General features: G+C 36.1%; 1 protein-coding gene across 11 annotated transcripts; it reads right to left on the bottom strand.

Annotated features, from left to right (window-relative positions):
- Window positions 1-2928: 2928 nt before the first annotated feature.
- TIAL1 (TIA1 cytotoxic granule associated RNA binding protein like 1) lies at window positions 2929-23582 on the bottom strand. 11 transcript variants are annotated; one of them, XM_036264943.1, is made up of 14 exons: window positions 22989-23030; window positions 20387-20454; window positions 19826-19887; window positions 15841-15937; window positions 10067-10216; window positions 9772-9826; window positions 9528-9615; window positions 7576-7651; window positions 6297-6405; window positions 5893-5988; window positions 5699-5783; window positions 5348-5471; window positions 4876-5015; window positions 2933-4058 (listed from the first exon to the last, which is right to left on the bottom strand). In XM_036264943.1, the coding sequence occupies exons 4-14, from the start codon at window positions 15850-15852 to the stop codon at window positions 3932-3934; spliced, it is 1062 nt and encodes a 353-aa protein (XP_036120836.1). In that variant the 5' UTR covers window positions 15853-15937; window positions 19826-19887; window positions 20387-20454; window positions 22989-23030; the 3' UTR covers window positions 2933-3931. The 11 variants fall into 11 exon arrangements, with proteins under 11 accessions (XP_036120843.1, XP_036120844.1, XP_036120845.1 ...); XM_036264947.1 differs by having other exon boundaries at window positions 10067-10165; window positions 22989-23029; XM_036264950.1 differs by lacking the exons at window positions 19826-19887; window positions 20387-20454 and adding an exon at window positions 8113-8180 and having other exon boundaries at window positions 2929-4058; window positions 10067-10165; window positions 22989-23029.
- Window positions 23583-24285: the final 703 nt, after the last annotated feature.

The following is a 24285-nucleotide window of genomic DNA, read 5'->3' as shown; positions in this document are numbered from 1 at the left end:
ACATTCATGTTTCTCTCTCTCTCTTCCCCCCTCTCTCCCTCCCGCTCCATCTGAAGATGAATGCAAAATGTCCTCGGGTGAGGATAAAAAAATGGCAGCAATTTGAAAAAGTTTAAAAATTTAGCTTATGTATTACAACTGAATTGGAACAATAAGGAAACCATTTATTAGATACACATCTTTAGTCAACCGTTACTCTAATTGAAATTCTTGTTTAAAACCCAAACTATGAATGTTATGTGGATTAACCACTCTTCTCCTGGAACAAAAGCTTAACTTACAAAAGGGTCCATTACTATTAGTGCCTCACCCATTTCTTTGCCTAAGATTCAAAAAATTAAATAAATAAAAAGGAAAAAGAAAAAAAATATATAGTTCTCCCCTTTTTATTTCCTGTATATAAACTGAACTTCCTTCACATTTAGGCAATTCTAAAACCAAAAGTCATTCTTGCTCCTAAGAGATATTTACACAGAATACCTTGTGAATTAGTTTCTAGCCTATCTGCATTAATTTTCAAAACAGACCCAATTTAAGTAGCCCAGATTTCATATTAATATAGCATTTAAATACCACGCTAACTATAATTGGGAATAATACCTTTATAAAAAGTCATAAGTATTCACTTTATTTCCTTGTTTAAAAATAGCATAGATGGCAATCTAAATCATATTAACCTATTTGAACACAATTACATAGGATATTTTATTACTATACAATAGCAGAATTCATATTTAACAAAACCCGCTCATTTAGACCACTTAAGACTTACACGGACTAGTAAAAATCTTTTTCATCTTTCCAATGCATACTAAAAATGCAAATTCAATGTTTAATATATTAAGTGGAAGCCCAAAGGCTGATTTTTAATAGGTAAGATTTAATTTGGGCATATTTGCTAGAAAAGTGTCTAATTTTACTAAATTCTTAGTTTTTGTCCAATGCAATCTTTACTCACTACCAAAGATCAACCTAGATATGGTAAAATAATGGTTTCCATCCTTTGTGGACTCTAAATTAATGAGACTTTACTATATTAACATTCAACAGCGCACATATTTTTAGAAGAATGTAAATTTCTATTCCTCCATATCAAGTTTTAATTCAACAACGCTAATGAACTTTTTAACACAGAACAGAGAAATAGGTCCTGAATATATGTATACTCCACATAACATACCTTACTAATAAATTAAAATAAAATTCCCTATTTCATGGCAACCTGGATCATGTAATAAACGACAATAAAAAAAGGCCACTTACATAGTCTAGTCTTTATTGAAAGACTTAATTTCAACTGTGGTTTACAGCTTTGGCTTAAGTTGGCCAGTCATTTTAGCCTGTCACTGCCAGCAGACGTAAAAATCAAGTGGGAATGCCATGGTGGGAAATAGTAGTAGAGATTATCGGAGCAAAGAAGATGGCAGTCAAAACCGTATCACCAAAGTCAATCTCAAAATAATTACAAAATAAGAAACATTTCTTGCATGCCAAAGAATCTCTGCTGCTGTTTCTAATGAACACAGAAAAGGCAATGATTCTTAGGCCTCAAGTGGATCAAGACAGCACTGACTTCACGGTTACGAGTCTGTTAGCTCGACAGCTTTATTCGAAGATGGTGTATTTCATTTGGATATTTAAAAAACCACTTACTATGAAATAACTTCCACTAACTGATCATGAAATCTTGTTCACTTTCAGATTAAGATAAAGGACACTTCAGTCATATGTTTGCTATGGCAATATAATTAGTCCTTATGATTTTATTAACTCATAGAATATACAACTAGGAAACAATGCAGCTGTATTGTATCGCAATAAGCTACTTAATTTACTGGCAGACCAAAAGAGGCAAACTGAGAATTTAATAGGCTTTTATCAATATATTTTTAAAAAGTCTTTAATTGTTCAAGTTTCACATATATTCAAGAAATTTTTAACTAGGAGGCATAATTGATATAATTTGAGTGTTCTCCTTATAAAATATAAAATAACTCCCACAACATCCCCCAAAGACTCTAACCATGAACAAAAGAAATAAGGGTATATTTTATAACAGAAGAGTATAATAGATGACTACTGTGGTTAAAACTAAAGTGTCATAAAATATTTGGCCCAAAAATGAACTTCAGACTCTGAATTTTCAGGTTTAGTAACATTTGGCTATATTTCTAAATGGGGGAAGAAGGAAAATAATACCAAAATTATTGTGGCTACCAATTTATAAAACCACCATTATTTCCAAGCTAACTGTAAGACTTCAAAAGTTTATATAGTAATCTGTGGATATTAGTTGCAACTTCTTATTAGCTATAAAGGGTTTTCTCATTTTAGTACCCAGGCCTCAAAACATTTCAAATATATTGCCTAAACATTTGCACCCCCTAGCTGTCAAATCCAGATACATAGGATTTTATCTTTTTTATATTCCTGTTACAATAAAAATTTGAGGCAGATTTTATCCACATAGCCTGAAAAATACCTCAGAAGCAAACCTCAACTTCCCCACCTATCCAACTGATTCATTTACAAACACTGCACTCACACCACTCAGCCTCTGTTTAGGCTTGTCATCCCATGCACGCTACCCACACAAGAAAAACAAATTAATTAAAAATAAAAGTCACAACTCTGTGTAATATTTCAGCTGAATATCCAATTATAAATTGGTACATTGAACTGTCTAAATAAGATGTTTTAGCAATCTTGTTTAAAAAATTCTTGGGCAAAATATATCTAATCTTAAAAAACACCCCAAGATTTTTTAAAAAAACACCAGTATTATACAATTTATAGGAACCTTGAAATAGTTTAAGGTTTTAGTCAAGGTATTTACATACCAAGTGATGTAAGAGCAAAGGGAAACAAAAGCAAAGAAAAAACTCTAATTTCCAATGACATTTTAAAATGTACTAATGCATCAAAGATTTGTATGAAATTAAAATTAAGGCTTTTTCTGTATAGTAATTTGTATAATTTTAATTTTACATAGTAGCCAACCTTGGAAATGTCAGTCTTAAACATTCTTATCAACCCACAGCATTCAATGCAGTGGAGTGTGTTAAGTGTTACTTCAAATAATTACATTGCTACTTCTATGCTGAAGCATGCTTTTTAAACACTGTAGTTAATATTTACAATGTATATCGTTTAAACTTCATGTAAAAGCACAAGTATGACTGTCTGACTTTAATACAAACACCATACTTGGAATCCCCCCCCCAAAAAATGAAATGTAATTTACTACAGTTTTAATAATCAACACTTTTTAAAGTCTTAAAAATATGTCTTAATGTGGATCACCAACATTTGCTCAAGTAACTCAGACAATGCTGTTCCTTATTTAGGTTGCAAAATTTCTTTATCAGTCTGGCTTCAGTTTCTTTAAGCATAAAGTAAATATTTCCTCCAAAGCGACTTCAAAACCATGCATTTCTTCTCAACATCACACTTTTTTCTGCTGACTTCGAATGTGGTCCACCTCAGGGTAGGGGAGGGGAATATCAAGATTCAGGATGAACTTATATGTGATTCCCAGTTTTTCACAATCCTCCCTTTTTTGCTCTTTTAAAAACAGTGAGTTAAAATACTGAACAGCAAGATAAAAATGGAATAGTATCTAATAATCAAAATGTATTAATTACCCATTTCTCCTATTATATCAAAATTTGTAGTCAGAATTGTCTTTATTGACTTTATTTTAGTTTTTGTACACAAAGAAAAATCATGTTCATATCCATCATGAACAAAAACTTAAAAAGGCAGAACTAGAAGACATGGGTCCTTCACCAAAGCAAAGCTGTGCTAAAGGTTCCAAACATTTCAATTTTTAAAATAAATATTTTCATTTTCCGATGTCTACTTCCATGTCTTCAGAGTGTCACAGGAAACTGAAGCTATCATGAATTACAATTTTGTTTAGAGTCCCAGCTCACTGCGTTTGGTAACTTGCCATACCATATCCAGCTTGGTTAGGAGGAGGTATTACAGGGGGAGGAGCTTGTCCTTGGGGAGGCTGAGCACCAAATCCACCCATCCAAGCAGCAGAAGGTGATTGACTTGGAAGAGAAAAGAAAAATCTTCAGCAAACACAAAGGAAAAATTATGCAATTATACAAAAATCAAGCAGAGCCAAATCACAGAACAGACAAGTAATCAACAAACCTACAACAAAGAGCAAAGAAATAAATGACACAGAGCCACATGTGTAGAATACATATTACAGTATTAGTCTTAAATTTTTGTAAAGATAATAACTACAACACAATGACTTCTCTCAAGAGTATCTCAAAATAAATAAAAAGATAAATGATTCAACACATCATCTATTATATATTGCACATGGTGTATAAATTTGCATGAAATTTTAAAAATATAAGTTCATGTTTGAAAGAAAAAAAAGAAGGAACAAGTGAAAATAAAAGTGGTTGGCCTAGGGGATAAAAGTGCAAGGGACCAGCCCACTCTATCAACAAAGAAAAAAAAGCAAAATACTTTTCAAATCAGATAAATCTCTGAGACTTCTCACACAAGCCAAAAGATATAAATCATTAAATTTCTGAACATATTTAGACAAAGATCTTTTCACGCAAAAATAAGAAGATAAAATAGTAGTTAGAAATGTAAATCAAATTCTACCAACTGCTTATAGAGGTAATAGGAAACACCAAATGTTACCCCAAACTACCTTTCACCTAGGTAATAAGAAACAAATTTTTAGCATCATAAGCCACTTTTTAGGAGGTTTCTAAAATGCTTATAATTCCAAATAGTTCAATGCATTTAATTTAAGTAGATTCTCCCTAGGAAAACACACTTTTTTATTTCTTTTGTCAGAACCATATCCATTTCTACACTGGAAAAACTAAAACTTACTCTACTCCAAATCCTTGTTGATTCCATGGTTGCCCATACACTCCGTAAGGCGGTACTTGCCACCCATTTGCCATATACTGTCCATACTGTTGTGGGTTTCCATAAACTTGACTCCACTGACCCCACTGACTATAGTCGACCTAGGATAAAGCAAATTACTGTTTTAAGGAACAAGTAAGAAATACAGTATTTGAAGAAAGTGGGCGACAAGGAAGAGAAAAACTAAGTAAGCACCCTTATGTGAATAGGACTCTGTTATTTATCATTGTCTAAGTTTATTGGGGTGGTGACACCTGTGAAAAGAAAGTATTAAGATTCAGTTAATACCACAAAATAATCACTTTTGAAATAGCATTAATAAAAATCAACTGTAAGCAAATCTATGCTTTATTTTTTTTTATTTCAGTTTCTAAGCTTTTATGTAGGTATGTAAGACAGAAACCTTAAAAAGTGTAATGAAAAATTCAATTACCTGTTGGAAGTTTTTAGTCATATCAGGAGATTCTTTACCCCAATAGCATTTCACAACATGTCCTTCAATCGTAGTACCATTCACCGAAACAATAGCATGGGCCGCACTTTCGTGGGTTGAAAATCTAAGAGAAAAATACAAAAGTTTTTTTGAAGAACTTAATACAGTAAATTAGTTTAAACACTCATTAGTTTACAAGTGTCAACTTGATATTGGTATCTGAAAGTACATTATGTAGGTGGTTTAAAGAAGTACTAAAATAACAAATTCTGATACCTGGGGGAATCAAATAATGTAACTGAAAGAAATGGACCAAATGTAAGAGTAATAATATTACTGGTAGAATTTTACCTGACAAATGAATAGCCCTTCTCTGGAAAAACTCTTATTTCCATGATTTGTCCAAATGGTGAGAATGTCTGTCTCATAAGCTGATCTGAAAAACAAAAACATATAGACTATTCAAGGCTCATGTTTATCATAAAATCGGTGCTAATCGTGATGAAGCTCCACAGAGAAGGGGGTTAGAAAACCAAACATGGTACCTGTTAACCCAGAAGCAATTCCTCCACAGTACACAGTACAATTTTTTGGACTTGACTGGTTTACTACATCTTCAAATCTCAACTGCTTAGTGTTATCTGTGTACACAAAGAAAACAAATGTGTTGATAGCTGTATAGTGTTATAAAACTGATTACTATATCTTATTAAGATTGCCTCATTTGGGGGAAAAATACAATTTATTTTCTTGATACTCTGATTTGATCTATAATATCAGCTGGTTTACAGCTCCAAATACACTCACATCAAAGCCTAATTATTTTCAATTATATTCAAGATGAAATGAGTCTTGCAATGCTAATAACATTTTTAAGAAATAAAGATTATACTAATATATGATTTTGTGAAGTATTCATAATTTAATGTATATACCAGACATATCTTACTTTCTTGTGTACTTTTAGGTGCAGGTGGTTTACGTGTGGCCCAATTGGTTCTGATTTGGCGACCACCCAACCACTGACCTCCCATATGCACAATTGCATTTTCTGCATCCTATGGAGAAAAAAAGAGAAAGAAAGAGCAATTACAAACAGAAAATAGTGGTATATAAGACCCAATAAGATTAAAGAAAATGTTGGCACTGATGGATCCAAAAAATCTTATCAATAAAGAAATTCACTGAGCATCCTAAACAAAACTGGACTAATATTACAAGAAAACTATTTAAATTGAGTGATTCATAAAAGCTATTATTATTTATAGATTTCAAAATAAGAGGACAGCATTTAAGCATCAGGGACATTTAATCACATTCCCATTGATGACTTAAAAAAAAAAAAAAAAAGGCAGAAATCCCATAAGAGAAAGTTGTTTTCAAATATTTTAATTTTATGGATGATTAGTAATGTAACTTCTACTGAAAAATATACAAAGAACTTAAATGTTATGGTCTAAATCACCAACCCCCCAAAACATCCATTCTAGTAGCAATGAATTATAACTACAAAACTAGATTAAAAACTCATTTTAAGGCAGAGGACTTCTACACTGTTGTAGAATGCTGTAAAATGTCTGCCAATAAAAAGAGTTTAGATTCTCAGAATTAATGTGAATTTGCAATGAATCTAAGCAAAGAAAGTATATGACTCCTGCCCTTTATCTTACTGCTTCAATAAATGCAGGTAACTTAAGTTGCTGAAACTGTTCTAAAATGCTAATGCTAAAAAGCCCACTGATGTTACAATTAATGCAGATGGTTAGATATTTTAGTACCTCTTTCTTAAGGAATACATGCAAAAATAAGGATGAATTGCTTCAACTTTCATTCGTGTAATTTGCTACAGGCATTAATATTCTAGCTACAGAAGTATGAATAACAAAAGTTAAAACTGAGATTTTCATAGTTAAGAATAAATTCAACTTCCCTCCAAATTCTTAGACTACTTCATTTGTCCTAGTCTTGAGCTTTATTCCTAATAGTTATATCTTACCTTCACCAATGCACAAATGCACCTTTAATACTCTCCTTATTTATAATCAGCCTATCTTTTTCCAGCTATTTATTTTCAAGCTTATGAAAAAAGAATGAATTATACTCTATCATTAAAAAACACAAAATTACATAAAAGCTGTGTTTGTAGTTCATATCTAAGAATATTCAAGTTTCAGATTAACTAATCACTAAATTTTGTATTAAATTTAAATTGAGTTGAAAGAACGTACCAGTTTGTTATAAAAAGATACAAAACCATAGCCTTTGGATTTTCCAGTTGCCATATCTTTAACTACTCGGGCATCCCTGTGAAAAGAAGCACAGCTAAATGAGGGAAGTAAGAGTCATCCTCAAAATAAAAACTAAAAGGAACCACACACACTGTATTGTGAGCATTTTTTTAAATAAAATTTCAGTTAGCCCTAATTAACTACAGCCATTCCTGAACTCTCCCTAACGCTTCTTTACCTGTTAGAAAAAAGCAGTAGGACAAAAACATGTAATAAACATGCAACCTAATCAAATAGCCTGTGCTTTCTAAACTAAATGCTCAAATATGAAGATTAATAGGAACAGTAGTTTCCTTTTCTAATATTCTATTGGCTAGTGTCCTCTAAGGTTTACTGATTCTATAAATTACTGTAACAATGCTAACTACTTTACCATGCAAACTCTAAATAGTTAAATGTCTTCTGCCTAGTGATACAAAATATATGAAATATTAAAAAATTGAAAAAGAGGAAAAAATAGGAATTAAAAAGGCATACATGGCCTGTTAACAGATTTCTTTATTTTTCTTGGTCAATTCTCTATCATCATTTTGGAGTTTGGGCAGCTGTAAATTTTGAAAAATTGACATTTTCAGAAATTTAAGAAAGGAGAATAAAAAACTAACAACAATGCTAAGCACACCAGTACGAAAACAACAAATTTACACAGAAATTTTAGTGAGTAAGTTAAAATGATTGGAAATATAGAACTCCACTGAATATAGAATGTTAAAATGTAAATACTAAAATATGTATATATAAATAATGTATAATAAGAATAAATAGAAATGAGAAAAAAATCTACAACTGAGTTCCAGTGTGCACAGTTCCTTGCAGTTAGCCTTCAAGATCCTGTCCATTCTTATGAGCAATTCTGCAAAATAACCAGAATGCTATTACTTTTAATTGTGACTTGGACTTTAGAAAAACTGCAGCTCTCAGGTATAAATAAAGACTGAAAAACAGCAACCTGTATTATTTTTATACTGATTTGCTACTTACCACATTTAGAGATTAAAAAGCAAAGCAAATATCAAAACAGAAAATTAAGAATTAAATATTTCTTTCAAGTAAATTAAATCTATAGAACAACAAATTATATATAGAAAAATATTGTTGTTCTTAGTTGAAACATATTCCTATGAATACTAAAATGTTTCATTTTAATCTACAGGAAATACATAAAACTTAATCAGAAAGATAAATTATGACAAACATTTTATAGAATTGTAACCACTTTTAATTTTCCAATATATCTGATCAAGTAACATAAAGTGAAATTTGAGCATCAACTTTGTTAAAATCAAACCACATTTGGGCCCTAATTAGCAGAATAAAATACCACTAACAACAACAAAAAAAACCTACTAATTAATCCCAAATTTATGGCTCAAACATTGAAACATTTTAATACTATAACAGTACTACTTTTTCAGCTAAAATATTAAAACACATTTATCATTATAATTAAACATATACATTTCCAATTTAACCACACTATACCCAAGGATTTATTTACTTTCCCCCACTTATAAAAAGTTTAATACACAGTATAAATCACATTTATTTTTGGTTAACCCATTATCTTTAACCACCAAATATTGAAAACATTTGACAAAAAGTTGGACTTTATTAATAGGTTTTACCACCCAAATATCTGCTTCAAAGATAACAAACAGAATCACTTAAAATTTTTAAACATATCATACACAGGATTAGATGAAAACAAGACCCCAAAACATTAAAATGACATTAACATTTTCAACAACATCTACTAATCAAAAAAAAAAAACCGAAACAAACAAACAAAAAAATCACACTAATCAGGGAAAGAAAATCTTAATTCTGATACAAGTTAATCATATACAGTTGTGCCTATTACTATTGAGTATAGTATTGCTTATGATACTTACGATATTTTACCAAAGGGGGCAAATGCTGATTTGATATCTTCTGTTGTAATTTCTGGACTCAAATCCCCAACAAACACATGGAAGTGATCTGAAATCAAAGTATGTGGTCATCAAATACTTAAGAATTTAGCTATTAAACCTTTTATAGGCAACACTAAGGGGAGAAAACACCCTACGTAAGTTGGTAATGCTGCCAGGATAATTTCAGAACTCTCCCACAGTAAAATGCAGCAGGAGTACTTACTGGAAGTATCTTTTTTCTGGCTACTTGGTGTTGTTGCCCAGTTTACTTTGACCTCCTAAAAATAAAGATTATATTTAATACAATTATTAGACATGTCAATAAAAATCATAACACGTACCACTTATTAAATCATTTATCAAGTAGGATAATTTTTGTAAAAGCACTAGGTCGAATAAAGCAAAACCATCACTCAGAAGAGCTGAATATTCATTTAAAATCTTGCTAAGAAAGAATGCAAACTAATTTGGCATGCAAACACATATACTTGTTAGGTGCCATCATTCTATTATCTTACCTTTCCCAAAATTTTTCTCCCATTCATAGCAGCTAATGCAGCAGCTGCATCTCTGTGTTCATAAAATTCCACAAAGCAATATGGGTCATTGCTTGTATGCTGCAAAACAGAAAATCCAACAGAAGAGTTGACCCTTCTGCTATCGGGTTGCTGAGAAGAAAATCCAGGAAAAAACATTACTGATAGCTAGGAATGTACAGGTGAGATTGCATAAGCTTACGAAAGCCTAACACTTTATAATTAAGACTTATAACTAGACCTGACTTTGCACCTCAGGATACTGTTGTACTCCAACAGAACTATCAAAGCAGCATAGAAGTATGACTATCAGCATTAAATCAAAATATAAAATTCTGGTGAAGTATGATAAATATAAAATAAAAATTTATATTAGACCAAACAAAACCTCAGGTTCAGATTTGATGGCTTTAAGGACCACTTCCTTACCACTGGTCTTCTCTCCCAGTGTTATTTTCAAAAAGATAAATTCTATTTATGCATCATAATCCTTCACTAACTGTAACCCGTGACTATTAGAAATACAGAAATGAACCAACTTTTTTCTTGATCGAAAATATTAGCACTATATGAGACAAGATTATGTATTTATTTTACATATAAGAATGAGAATAAAATCGGAAAAGTTCAGATTTATAGTCTGCTTCTAAAGTGAACTCCCTTTCAAAATATTCAAAAATATGTATTGGAGATTCTATATATTTTTTTTTAGATAGAGTGGGAGGGAGAGAGAGGAAGAGAGAGAGAGAAACATCGACGTGAAAGGGACACATCAAGTGGCTGCCTCCCGCACAACCCACCCAGGGCTGGGAACAAACTGCAACCGAGGTACATGCCCTTAGTGGGAACCAAACCCGGGTCTCTCTGGACCATAGGCCGATGCTCTAACCGCTGAGCCAAACTGGCCAGGGCTCTATATACTTTTGAATTTGGTCTTCAAAGACCAGAAAAATACACTAGTGACTGAGGAAAAAATGTTCTAAAAATGTCTCTGAATAAACATTTCAGAATAAAGCTACAATTTTATATCACAAAGACACAGATATGCTTGACAGTAGTTGGCCAACAGTTATTTATAAAGACTGTGAGAAAGTAGTACACCTATATCACCTAACAACCTAAATGGAAGTAAATTTCATAAACATGCAGCCTGTATTGGAGAGCTACACAACTGTACAAATTTATTTACATAAGGTTAAAACATTCATCACTGTTCAGTGTAAAATGCCCTAAAAAAATAATATTTAAAATGTGGAATTCTAGTTGCACTTACAAAGGATAAAAACACCAGATAAAATAAAGATCTTTTCAACAACCACTGCTTTTCATTCCAGGAAAGTTTTAGAAGAAAAATCCAAAATAAGACGTCTAAAACAATAGTGGCGAAGCAACCAGAGGATTTCCTTGAGGGGGAAAAAAATGTGATCATTAATACTGACAAGAAAACTATGGGCTCCCATACAAAATCCTATTGTTATAGCCACATGTAGCTGTTCTTAAGAGGTAGAGAAAGAAAACGGGGGAAAGGACTCCAAATAAAAATATGCACTTAAGTTCTTCTTATAAAAAAGTTAAATTTACTAGCAACATTCATTGAAGAGAGAATTTTAAAGGTAAATAATAAGCTAAAACTGTGCTAGTCATTTTTTCTTTTTAGTCCTCCTTTTTCTGCCCTATGGACTCTAAGGAAAACACTGATAATTGTAGCAAAACATACAGGAGTCCAGTGGTAGATCTATAACAATAGGCTTTAGTAAACTAGTCTACTCACCACACTGACTTCAAGTTTATATAAGCAGTAGTACGCCGGATCACATTCAGTGTATGTACACACATTTATATATTAACATCACACTGAATTTCATCTAAAGACCTCACTGATACCTGTCACATCCCAGCTGTCAGATGTGTTAAAAATTTTTATAGATAATATACATTTATTATAGTATACAGGGAAAGCTAGTATCTAAAATAAACAGTATCTAAAGTGAAAAAAATCATAAAACTGCCCTGGCCAGTTTTGCTTAGCAGTTAGAGCGTCAGCCCATGGACCAGAGAGTCTCGGGTTTGATTCTGGTTAAGGACCCTGATCAGGGTTGTGTGGGAGGCAACCAATCGATGTCTCTTTCTCACATCAATGTTTCTCTCTCTCCCCCCTTCCCACTCTATCTGAAGATAAATGGAAAAATATCCTTGGGTGAGGATTTTTTGAAAAAATCATAGAACTAAGGGGAAGAAAGTGCCTGGCCGCGTGGCTCAGTGGTTTAGCGTCAACCCAAGCACCAAGAGGTCGCCAGTTCGATTCCTGGTCAGGGCACGTGCCCAGGATGTGGGCCAAATCCTCAGCGGAGGCACGCAGAAAGCGGCCAATCGATCTTCTCTCTCATCGATGTTTCTATCTCTCTCCCCCTCTCTTTTACCCTCTTTCTAAAGTCAATAAAGAAAAAAAAATTTTAAACAAAAAAAAAAAAAAAATACTAAGGGGAAGAAAGGATTTTTAATATGCTGAAAGAAAAGTAATGAAAGAAAAATAAATGCCTAGACAGTCTGTACTAGAGTTTCATGCTCTCTGGGAAGCTTCCCAGTTACACCATTGGCAAGTGACACCTAACATCAACTGTTTCCTTAATTACTGTTGTCACCAAATTTTCCTTTTAATCCTTACCCGAGGACATATTTTTATTCATTTTAGGGGATGGTGGGGAGAGAGAGAGAAACATTGATGTGAGAGAGAAACATGGATTGGTTGCCTTGAGTATGCACCCCAATGGGATCAAACCGTGACCTAGGTATGTGCCCTGACTGGGAATTGAACCAACAACCCTTTTGGTGTATGGGACCATGCTCCAATCAACTGAGCCACCCAGCCAAGGATGTTAACAATTTTTGTTGGATGACATAAAAGTCAAGACAGAGAAATGAGACTTGACAACTATTTACAAGTTCAAGTGTGGGAGTTGTAGAATATGGATACATTTTGAAAATTCATTTCAAATCCCTCTACCCTGTGGTTTTTTGTTGTTGTTTTTTTTTAATAAAAAACTAGCCCTGGCCAGTTGCTCAGTGGTTAGAGCGATTGCCTGTGAACCAAATGGTAAAGGGTTCAATTCCTGGTCAAAGGTACATACCTGGGTTGCAGGTTCGATGCTGGGCCCTAGTCAGGGTCATGCAGGAGGCAACCAACCGATGTGTCTATCTTACATCGATGTCTCTCTCCCCCCCCTTCCCTTTCCACGTTCTAAAAATGAATGGGAAAATATCCTTGAGTAAGGATTAACAAAAAAATAATTTAAAAAAAAAACACTTTAAATCTTTATCAAATGTTTTACAAAAATTTTCTAGTGATTCTACTTTTTCACATCCCATTCTCTCCTAAACCCACTCCAGTCAGTGTCCAACCCAACTAAGCCATCGAAACTTTAACAGTCCACTCTAATCTTGGTTTTCTGTTTTCTCACTGCGGGATCTTTCAAAAGGTAGCTTTTCCTCCTTAACTCAGATTCTAAACGTCTAAGTTTTGAGATGCTCCAGGGCCCCTCTACTCTTCTCTATCAGCACTCTCTCTGGATCTAGGAACTAAATGTCACCTAGTCCCATGGCTTCAAATACTACTGCAACCTGGTATTATCAGCTCTGGTCTCTCTCAAGTTCCCAACTAGTTTATAATGGCCATTTAGCTATCTTAATGCACACCTTAAATTTAACATTGCCAAAACAGACCTCCTAATTCTCACCACTCCCCCCATCCAGCCTGTGCCTCCCCCCGTCATATCCATTTAAACAAATACATAGCATTACCATCCATATAATTGCACAAATAAGAACCTTAGAGTCATTCTTGATGTCTTCTTTTCTATTATGTCCCATAGCCAATCGAGTACTATTGTATCTACCTCCACAATATATCCCAAATTTATATACCTCTATTTCAACAGCTACCACTCTAGAGAACAAATCCACATCACCTCTTACCTAGACTAGTGAAATAAAGCCAGCTCGTTTCCCTCCTTCCACTCTTCCCCCGCTACAATCCATTCTCTACACAACAGTCATTCTCCAAATAGAGTACCTTAAAATACAAATCAGAATACATTACCCTACTTAAAACCCGCTGCAACCAGAATAATATCCAATCTCTCTGTCATGGCCTGTACTGCCCTATGTGATTCCAAACCCTGAGTGCCTACCTCTTCAGACTCATTTCTCACCAATTCCCCCCACTCACCAGGCTCTAGTTATCCTTAGTCTTTGACTGAACCAACACACCAAGCTCATTACCAATTCAGGCCTTTGTATTTGCTGTGCCCTCTGTTTCTAGCTGCTCTTAAAGTAGATGTTTCTAGCTCTTAATGTAGATGGTACCACCTTGTTATTTTTGTCTCAGCTCAAAGAGGTGACATCTTCCCTCACCACTTAGCCCATATAGCATCAACCCTCCAATCATCATCAGAGAACTGTTTTTATTCTCTTCATAGTCCCAGCTTTGAATATTGCCCAGCACAAAGTAAATTTTGATGAATGAAAAAAATGGATAGTCAGAAATAGGAAGAAAACACAATATACCAGAAAAGACTGATGATTATCACTAGTTAGGAAAATAGATCAAAAGGATAATTTGCTTTATAGATTTTTAATACTTTTTTCTGTCTCAGGATAGAACACAAACTCCTTAGCACAGCTTCACACTCCTCATCTCTTGGCATCTCTATGACTAACCAATCCTGTTGGAAACTTCAAACATGCTATGATTTCTGTCTTTCCTGCTATTTCTCTCACAAGCATTTCCATTCTGTCTACCAGACTAGATCAACATTCCTCTCTCTCTACCTGGAATCCCTTCTTCCTCAAGTTTCTTTCAAGCCAGTTTCCATTACTATCCTTTTCAGTTTCAACCTAGACACTGACTTCTCTAAGAAGCCTCTCCAGACCTAACACTGTATGGAAGCTATGTACTCCCACAGCACTTTAAACTGCTTCCATAGCATTTATCATATATCATTAGTGCCTATTAACTCCTCTGTCTCTCTCATTAAACTGTAAAACTCTATGGGACTACAAACTGTCTTATTCACCACTGTATCCCTAGCACTTACCGTAATACCTGGTACAAGAAAATAATCTGGGGTAAAAAAAGCACTGAATGAACAAAAAAGAAGAGAACAAACTGAAACACAAGCCACTGGGCACGGCTACAGTCTTAACCAGGAAAGTATAAAAAGCAGTTTTCTTTGGAAAAAAAAAAGAAAACAAAATTATTATGCTAAAAATTTAAATTCCTATCTACAGTAGGCTAACTCGGTCATTAGTATTTACAAAAAACACACACAGTGCATAGTGCTACACTATGCACATAACAACCCAATGTTCTTTTATATACACCAATTCTTTAACGTTACATGTATACTATCTGAATCAGTAACACTCTTGTTGAATTGCATGAAATGTCATCTAGTTTTTCAACACTCTAAGTTGTAATAATTTCTTATAAGCAGGAACACTTGAATATAACATCATGAAGAATGACCGTTTGAGAGTAACAGCACAGGAACTTTGTCCTCGCAAATAAAACTCCATTCCAAACCTAGTTTGTCAGCCAGATCAAAGTCATAAGTCAACACAACAAATATGAATCTCTCCATCAGAATAACCTGAGGCTTACTTACAATGTTATTTTTATATGATACTAATCAACTCATGTACCTGGAAATGTTAAACATCATGCTAACTATCAGCACATGGAACTGGGAAGACCTTACCTCTGTTATCATTTTACAGCTTTTACAGGGTCCGATCTGACTGAATAACTGAAGTATAAGGACTTCTGTCACATCTCTGGAGAGGTTACCTACATATCTGGATAAAAAGAAGAAAAAAAAATCAGCAATTTTCTTTCAGCTCTGGCTCTAACGTGTTATCATTTAACGCATGACCTTTTAGTTCATTTTAACTTCCTCTGTATTCAATACAAATTTTCCAATTAAGCCTGATCTTATGAAAGTAAGATTAATCCTCATTTAAGAAAGCAAGAAATATTCTTAGGCCGCTAAAGTACCACTTCAGAAGACTTTATAAAGAACAAATTAATGTAACCTTGTGTACCAAAAGCATACTGTTTGCTCATCTTATTTGTCAGAATAAAAATAACAAAAATTTAAACCAATCTAAAGATAACTATAATTTCTGGATGTGAAACACAATTCAAAATAAGGTATAACAGCCCAGCCAGTGTGGCTCAGCGGTTGAGCGTCGACCCATGCACCAAGAGGTCACCGGTTTGATTCCCGGTCAGGCCACAAGACTAGGTTGTGGGCCCCACCCCCAGTAGGGGGCATATAGGAGGCAGCCAATCAATGTTCTTTCTCATTGATGTTTCTATCTTTCCCTCTCCCTTCCTCTCTCTCTAAAATCAATAAAGAAAAAATTTTTTTAAAAATAATAATGTATATCTCACTCACACACACACGCACACAATTATTGATTCATCAAAAAATCTGATCATCAAGTGATATCCTTTTACATTAGATATAAAGGGATATAACATGAGTTAATCTTAGACTTCCAACCAAAGCTATTACATGGACGAAAAAGAGAATTAAAGCCATAACAAAACACATAGAAATCAGTGGGGTTTGTTTTGTCTTAATAAAATCGTTATTGATGTTTTGTCTTCACTGTTTTGTTTTAGAAGAAAAGGTAAAATAAAATTCCCTAGCCTAAAACACATCAAAATCAACAAAATATCTATTTATCTAGATAAAGCAAATATAAAGACTTCTTTAGAAACTCAGAGAAAAGTGAAGACAAATACAGGTATACTTTTGACTATGCATATTTAAAGAGTTGGGATTTTTATTATAAATTGAATATATGTATTTGTATAAGAAATTTAAAACACAGACACATTTTAAAAAAGGAAAAAAGACCACCACCACCCAGAGATGACCACCTTGGTTTTTCTTGTATGTACCATGGATTTATTTTAATTTAGCTTACTTAACTGTCAAACTTTTAAGTCTTTTTGGAACTCGGTGTATAATTCCTAAAATTTGTCTGTTATGAATCTCATCGAGCAAACAATATTTGTAAAATTAACAGTTTCTTCTGGAAAGTAAATGGACATACGTTTTTATTTTCCTAATATCAAATTTCTGGAAACTTAGTACGGAGACCAAAATAAGCTTTGCATTGATTACCATATAAAATACCTAACTGCTTTAAGATGGAACACTTTGAAAGGGAAAAACAGACTGAGAAGGGTAAAGATATATGTAATAAGGAAAATTATCTGATTAGTAATGAATAGCAATTTTCCAGTTCAGCTAAGAATTTCATTTCAATGGGTACTAATACCTTTAATTTACATGCTCTAAAACTGAAACTCAAGCCCAATGTTACTTACATAGAAGACTAAACCAGTAACAAACTGGTTTAGGTCCACCCAATGCCATCTTTTCCTTACAATTAAAGTAGAACAGACCCATCAGTAGGCCAGCAGGAGTGAAAGGTTAAAGGATTACGACCTAGCCAGACAACTGCCTGTCTCTTTTTAACTCATAGGGGTTCGTGAGCAATCATGGATAGAATCATTTCTTTTTTTTGTACAAGGTAGATCTCTCTATAAAGAAAATGAACAAGTCACCCTGGTCTCCTAAGTGTTATATTCATCTAACCTAAAGTGCTAGTTAGCTCATTTTAAAGAGAATTGGTGTGGCTAAAACTAATTTTCACATATTGAAGCTAACCAATAATAAAATTAAAACCATATTATCATTATGATATAACAATTAGTTTTAAGTCTGCATTACTGTTTAAAACCTTGAGCCTAGCCGGTGTAGCTCAGTGGATTGAATGTCGACCCATGGACTGAGAGGTCCCGGTTCCTGGTCAGGCACATGCCAGGTTTTGGACTTGATCCCCAGTAGGGAGTGTGCAGGAGGCAGCCAATCAATGTTTCTCTCTCCCATAGATGTTTCTCTCTCTCCCCCTAAATAAAACAAAAAAAAATCAATAAAAATATATATATTAAAAAAAAAATTTTTTTTTAAAAAAAAAAACACCTTTATTTGTTCAGGAAACACTGTATGGGCATCAATTACCTTCCATATGTAACAGTCACAATCAAAGATGTTACTGTTTCATGGGATTTTTATTTAAAGTCAACATATTCCAATCAGTCAGAGATTATGAAGAATTTCTAGAGGCACATTTAGCTATATTAACTTACATTTCAAGCACTGATGCCAAAGAGCAAAATGTTAATCAAAGTTTGGAATGGCATGAAATACTTAATAGAAAAACCTAATTTTAAGGTTTCCTATTTTTGAAATATCTCCACTAAAAGTTCTGTGGTAAAGCAGCAAACTTCTTTCTGCTATGATTACGAAGCGGTCAACATATATTGTAAAGTTCCAAGTGTTTAAATGTAAAATTTCTATTTCAAGAACATATATAAAATAACAGAAAAAGACAAATGGCTCAAATTTTTATTGAGAGGTCAATTCAAAGAGTAAACATTTAGGAAATTCCAAAAAGATTTTTAACTCAAGAAAAATTTTAAAAGGCATACCTTAGGTCTATTTTGTCTTCTAAGAACAGGAACTGTAGGAACTAAAGCATTAAAAATGGAAAAGGATGCCTTCATCTCTAACATCAGGGTTAAAATTCAATTTGTGACTAGAAACTTGGCAGTTGCACAGCAGGCAAAAGTTCACATTGCCAAACTACTTCCTATGTCCCACTGGGCAAAATTTTAAGTTAAGAATACCATGCCTTTCAGAAAAAAGACAAATCACACTTTTCAACACTGAATGTATTCTCACTCTGAAAAGAGTAGCTTCTACCAGGGCTGAAATTACCAGCATTTTTACAAAACGTATTTTAACCAAATGCTCTGAATAAAGTAACATTTTTACTTTTTTTCTTGACAAATTCCTATGCAAGAGGAGATTTTGCAACAATACCCTTCAATGGACCTCTAATAAATGATCAGTGTGTCAATATTTCATTTTAGGTAGGGGGCAAGGTGCAGGAAAGGTACAGGTGAATTAACCAACTACATAAGGGATTTTGACACATATACACAAACATTTTAAAGAAACAGAGATTATGATTAAGTTGAATAAAGGGTTTAATTACAGCCATTATACAGCCAAAGTTATGTTAGTCAATTTTATAATGGGATTTAATGGTATTTTCTTCTACTATTGACCTTAGTTATTCAGATTATACTCTAGATCATTGATTTATTTCCTTCTTTTGACTGAATCTCTATCAGGAAGAACAGTCTTAAAGGATGGCATTGCATAACATTGTATAATCCCAGACCCACAATTCCTACTCATTTTTATGCATCAGATAGATGAAGAAAATAAACTACAATAGAATACCATTATAATTTAATGTTGATGATAGATTCATATATACCATGGCTCAAATCACTGCACTCAAAGCTACCCATACATGTCTGAAATGTGGGTCCTACAAAGTAGGTGTCAGGCAGTCCAGTTCCAACACCAATATTACACAGCATGTCTCGTTTGTTTGCTTTTTTATATCACAAGTTACCCAATACACATCACCCCAAAATTAATGTCAAATGAGAATGGAAAACATCAGAAAACTTGACCTTTAAAAGCAACTATATGAAAAACTTTAGGCTCAACATCAAAGCAATTCTATACCACTTTAAATACCATCAAATAAATGAGTAATACTGTAGGTAATGAATATTTAAAGACCTACCTAGGCTATAAACACCATATTGTTTTCTGATGATAGAACCATATGTCTTAGCTTGTGTGTGTCTGCAGGGAAAAAACCTCACTAGTAACACACAGGCATTTTAAGAAAACAGTTTAAGATAAGCTTTGTTAAGAGTACATTCTTTTAAAACATACTAGCCACTTGAAAACCTAATCCATAGATCATAATGTAAAATAAAAAGAGCTCCATAAATAAACAAAATAAAACCTTACTAGATATCAATCTCTAAAATCACGTTCAAAAGTTTTCATTACATTACTTGCATCTAAAGAATGCTTTGAGAATATGTAAAATAAACACTTTAAAAAACTATGCAGTTTTTTATTAAAATCTGACCCAAAAAATCCCAACTGTGAAACATCTGCTTTTACCTCAACATTTTACATTTGAAGGTTAAGTATATTAAAAATCAACAGCACCATGTGTATATGACAGTCACATCTGCCTATAATTTTAAATCAATCAAGATTTAAAAAAAAAAAAAGGACTTAATACTAATTTAATGAAAAGACGTATAATCATTGTAAAATATTTGAATACCTCTTATTTTCCAGGCAGTGAACTAAGTGCTGCAGGGGTAAGACCTAGGAAGATGTAGCAGTCCTTGTCTATAAAAAAAAAAAAACCCTTCCCATGAGAATAGTGGGAGGAAAAAAAGGAAGACAGAATAGTAAGTATGTACACCGAAGCTCAAGACGTTTCCTTATGTGTATACATGTCACATTTTTACTTTTTTTTTTTTAAATCCTCAGCAGAGGATACTGTCCTCCATTTTTATCTTCAGATAGAGTGGAAGAGAGAGGAAACATCCATGTGAGAGAGACACATTGGTCACTTCCCACATGACCCGGACCAGGGCCGGGGACTGAACCGCAATCGAGGTACATGCCCTTGACCAGAATCAAACCCAAGACTCCTTGGTCCGCAGGCCGACACTCTACCGCTGAGCCAAACCGGCCAGGGCTACATGTCACATTTTTAAACAACTATAAACACAGATAACTTAAGTGTGTTTCAGAGAAAGAACAGGAGATTGGAGAAGGAACATGTAGGAAATAAGGTGCAAAGAAATTAGCTTATTAGTCTATTGGAGAAAGTCTAAGGTAGGATGCAGATGAAAACAAGGCAGATGTAAAGTTAGTTTTATGAATTAAAAGTATTGAAATAGCATATTATTTAGCATGACAAAAACAAGAATTTCTCTTTATAAGGAACAGATACAGTTAATGAGCAAGATACCATGAGAATTTACCAATTATTCAGCAGCTATTATGATGCAATGATGACATTTCAGATTTTTAAATACAATGTAACTTTTAAAAAAATGTTATTTATTTTAGAGCAAGAGAAGGGGAGAAGGGGGGAGAAAGAAAAACATCGATGTGAGAGAGAAACATGATCTGCGGCCTTGAACTGGGGATTGAGCCCGAAACCGGGCAGGTGCTCTGATCAGGAATCCAACCCGTGTCCTCTGGGTGCACAAGATGACGCTCAACCAACTTGAGCCACACCGTTTAGGATAGTACAATGTAACTTTTATCTTTGTCCAACACATGCTAGGTAGGCTCTAAATCCAGCTTTCCCAGATGCTTCCAAATAACTAAAAACCAAGCCTTGGCTTCAACAGATGTTAAAGGACAAATTTCAAGTTTGTTCCAATTCTTTTTTCTGGGAAAAGAAGGCCAAAATGGAAGACAGGACAAAACAAATATAAAAGTTTCACTAAACAGGCTTTCCATCCAAGCATTTGATGTGCCTAAGTTGACCTCAAATTCTCAAAACAGGATGGCAAATACTTTAGTGAGACAGAGAAATCAGAATGAAAAAAAAGCGCAAGCCCCCTCCCAAAACAAAAACAAAACACCAAAACTGTTATCAATATCGTACAGGTATCTATCTGCTTTACTGAGCACACTTTTCTTTGGTAGGACTGAAGAGATGAGAAGCTAGTCAAACTTCCTGAGTACACATCCACCTTCATCTATTCCCCCAAAAGTAATTTCCCCATTAAATAGCAGAGCCAGGTGAACTATGATCATATCAACACCAGGCGGAAGCAAGAGAAAAAAACAAAGCAGCGATTTGATTCCTTGTACTCGAGGTAGGTATGTTCAGCTTCCAGAAGCTAGGAGAACAGAAGGTGCCAATTTAAATATTTAATTAGAAATTACTCAGACTTCTTTTTTTTTTTTTTTTATGCAGGAAAAAGAAAGGAGCGCCACACTATCCAGAAAGGAATGCAAATGCTGAGTCATCATTTTCATTAGGAAAGAAACTCGAATAAGCGGTTGGAGGATGAAATTCATTCATTAGATTGGGCTTCAGGTTAAAAGCAACAAGCTAGAAGAAAAAGCGCTCTAAGGACACACAATGGATCATTTTTATCCAACTCTGAAGGTCTCGATGGATTACAAAATGGGAACATCCAAAGGGCAAAAGCAGTTTAACAACTGGTTGTCAGTTTAGCGTAGGTAGCACTCAAAGTAAAACTTCTTTATCCAAGAAGGGAAAGATGCTCCAGCAGCAAGAGGCCTCCTTCTGCACTTCAAAAGTAGCGGGCGCTTGGCGAGTGTTTCTGACAGCGTGGGCGGGGGCACGTGGGGGACAGAGAGTAGGGGCTTGAGCGGCAGAAGAGTGTGCGGCTTCTTCGGAGAGCCTTAGCTTGGGAGAAGAGCCGGGAGAGACTGGAGCAGGGGACCGGGAGGGCATGAGTGCTAATTCCTCCAGGCCCCCTGGGGATGCGGATGCGGCCCCACCCCCAGTCCCACCCCCACCAGGCCCTGCCCCCGTGGGGACAGCTCCCGGCCCAGCCCAGGACCCTAAAGCAGAGGGAAAGCAGGAGCTCTTGGGGCCTGACAGCCTCTACGGTGCAGAAACTGGCCTAGGAAAGGTGTGCAAAGAAGGGCGCGACAGAAAAAGATCGAAACAAGCCCCAGGCCCCAGGAAGTGACTGTTGGGGGAAGGGAGGGCTTCCTTCCCAAGGAAAAGGGGACAAATGAGGAATGCACTTCGCGCCCGCGCCACCCCGGCCAGGGTGCCGCCGAGAGTCCCGGCTTCGGCCCCGCTCTCCTGCTCCCTCCCACAGCGTCCCACGGTGCCCAGGCCTCTCGGCGCTTGGCACCCCCTCATCTCGGGTACTCACAGAGTCCGGGGCTGCCCGTCGTCTTCCATCATGGTGGGTGCGACGGAGTGATCCCGGGACAAGGGGGAGGGCAGGGTTGGGGAGGGGAGGGGGTGGGGAGGAAGGGGAGGGGGGTTCCGGACACCAGCTGGGGACAGAGGAAAAGGCACCGAACCCTGTTCTCGGCCTCTCTCCCCCCAGCCCGCTCCGGACACTGCGCTCCAACCAGGAGGAGCAGGAGGAGGAGGAGGATGAACAAAATGGCCGCCGCCACCAGCCAGGCAGGAAACGGGGCAGAGCGCAGGCGCGGCCCGCCAGGTCACCGCTCAGGCCAGCCGCCACGGCCTGTAAAAGGGATAACTGAGTGAGGAGAAAAACAGGCTGCTGAGGAAACCGTGTGTCCGGTCACGAGGGGTCACGTCGTCGCTGTGCGCCTCCTGGCCGGCCGAAGCCCAGCCAGCTCAAGAAGAGACAGAGTAAGAAGAGAACCGCCGTGAAACTGAAGTCTCTGGGAATTGTGGTCCTGGAAATGAGAGAGGAAGCACTTCAGAGTGCTTCTGGGAACTGTAGTCCAAAGGAGACGACCGGCGCCCGCGCCGTGCTGGGACGCGAAGAAGAGACTTCTGGGTACTGTAGTTGTACGTGAGGACGTGCGGTGACCAGGAAGTCGGCGTTCTGGGAGGGGAGAGGGGGAATAAAGCGACGTTAAAAGGCAGGGAAACGAGGTGGGGAAAAACGCTGTCCGGAACATAAACTACAAATCCCAGAGTGCCTCGCGCTGGGGGCTGTCTGAGCACTGCTCCAGGCATTTTAAGGCTCTTCAGTTGGTTCAGCGTGAGCTGCTGCTCCGCCTCCGTCCAGGCCAAGAGCGGTTTCTTCAACTGCGGCTCTGGCAGCTCTCTGGCTCCGCATGGTGTCCGAGCCGGCAAGTCTTCATCGCCCTCTGTTAGTCAGAACGGCCGGCCCGCGGTCATCAACCGCCGCCCCGCGCGAAGGGCTGGAGTAGCCGAGGCGGACCTCGGGCCTCCCAAGGGCCGGCCGCGTCCTTGGGGCGCGTTTCTCCGCAAGTAGTTATTCCTGGCTTCGGTAGCCTGCTTTGTAGAATGCCTTGCACGTTTTGAAGGTTTCCCCGTCCATTATCTCATTGGACGAGTGGGTGAGAGTAGTCCTCCGTGAAAATGACTCACTGAGGCAGCGTCATTCTTACAGTGAAAGAAGTCTTTGGGCAGAGACGTCCACACATGTAAGGCTGTGTTTCTAGAGATCCATCATGTGGACGGGCAGTGAAGTCCTGCTTGGGCGTGTGGGGAGCCATGTT

This window comes from Molossus molossus, unplaced genomic scaffold, assembly GCF_014108415.1.
Source record: "Molossus molossus isolate mMolMol1 unplaced genomic scaffold, mMolMol1.p scaffold_m16_p_17, whole genome shotgun sequence".
Classification (NCBI taxonomy): domain Eukaryota; kingdom Metazoa; phylum Chordata; class Mammalia; order Chiroptera; family Molossidae; genus Molossus; species Molossus molossus.
The sequence above is the reverse complement of the archived record's forward strand: the minus strand, read 5'-3'. Positions and strand labels throughout refer to the sequence as shown.

What these genes read in the sequence shown, in the direction of transcription:
- TIAL1 (XM_036264941.1), bottom strand. Translation starts at nt 23,020, where the DNA reads ATGATGGAAGACGACGGGCAGCCCCGGACTCT. An exon ending in GGAGAAAAATTTTGGGAAAG is followed by an intron (nt 9,827 to 10,066) that starts GTAAGATAATAG and finishes CTTTATTTTTAG; the next exon opens with GAGGTCAAAGTAAACTGGGC. An exon ending in TGACTAAAAACTTCCAACAG is followed by an intron (nt 5,016 to 5,347) that starts GTAATTGAATTT and finishes GCTTTATCCTAG; the next exon opens with GTCGACTATAGTCAGTGGGG.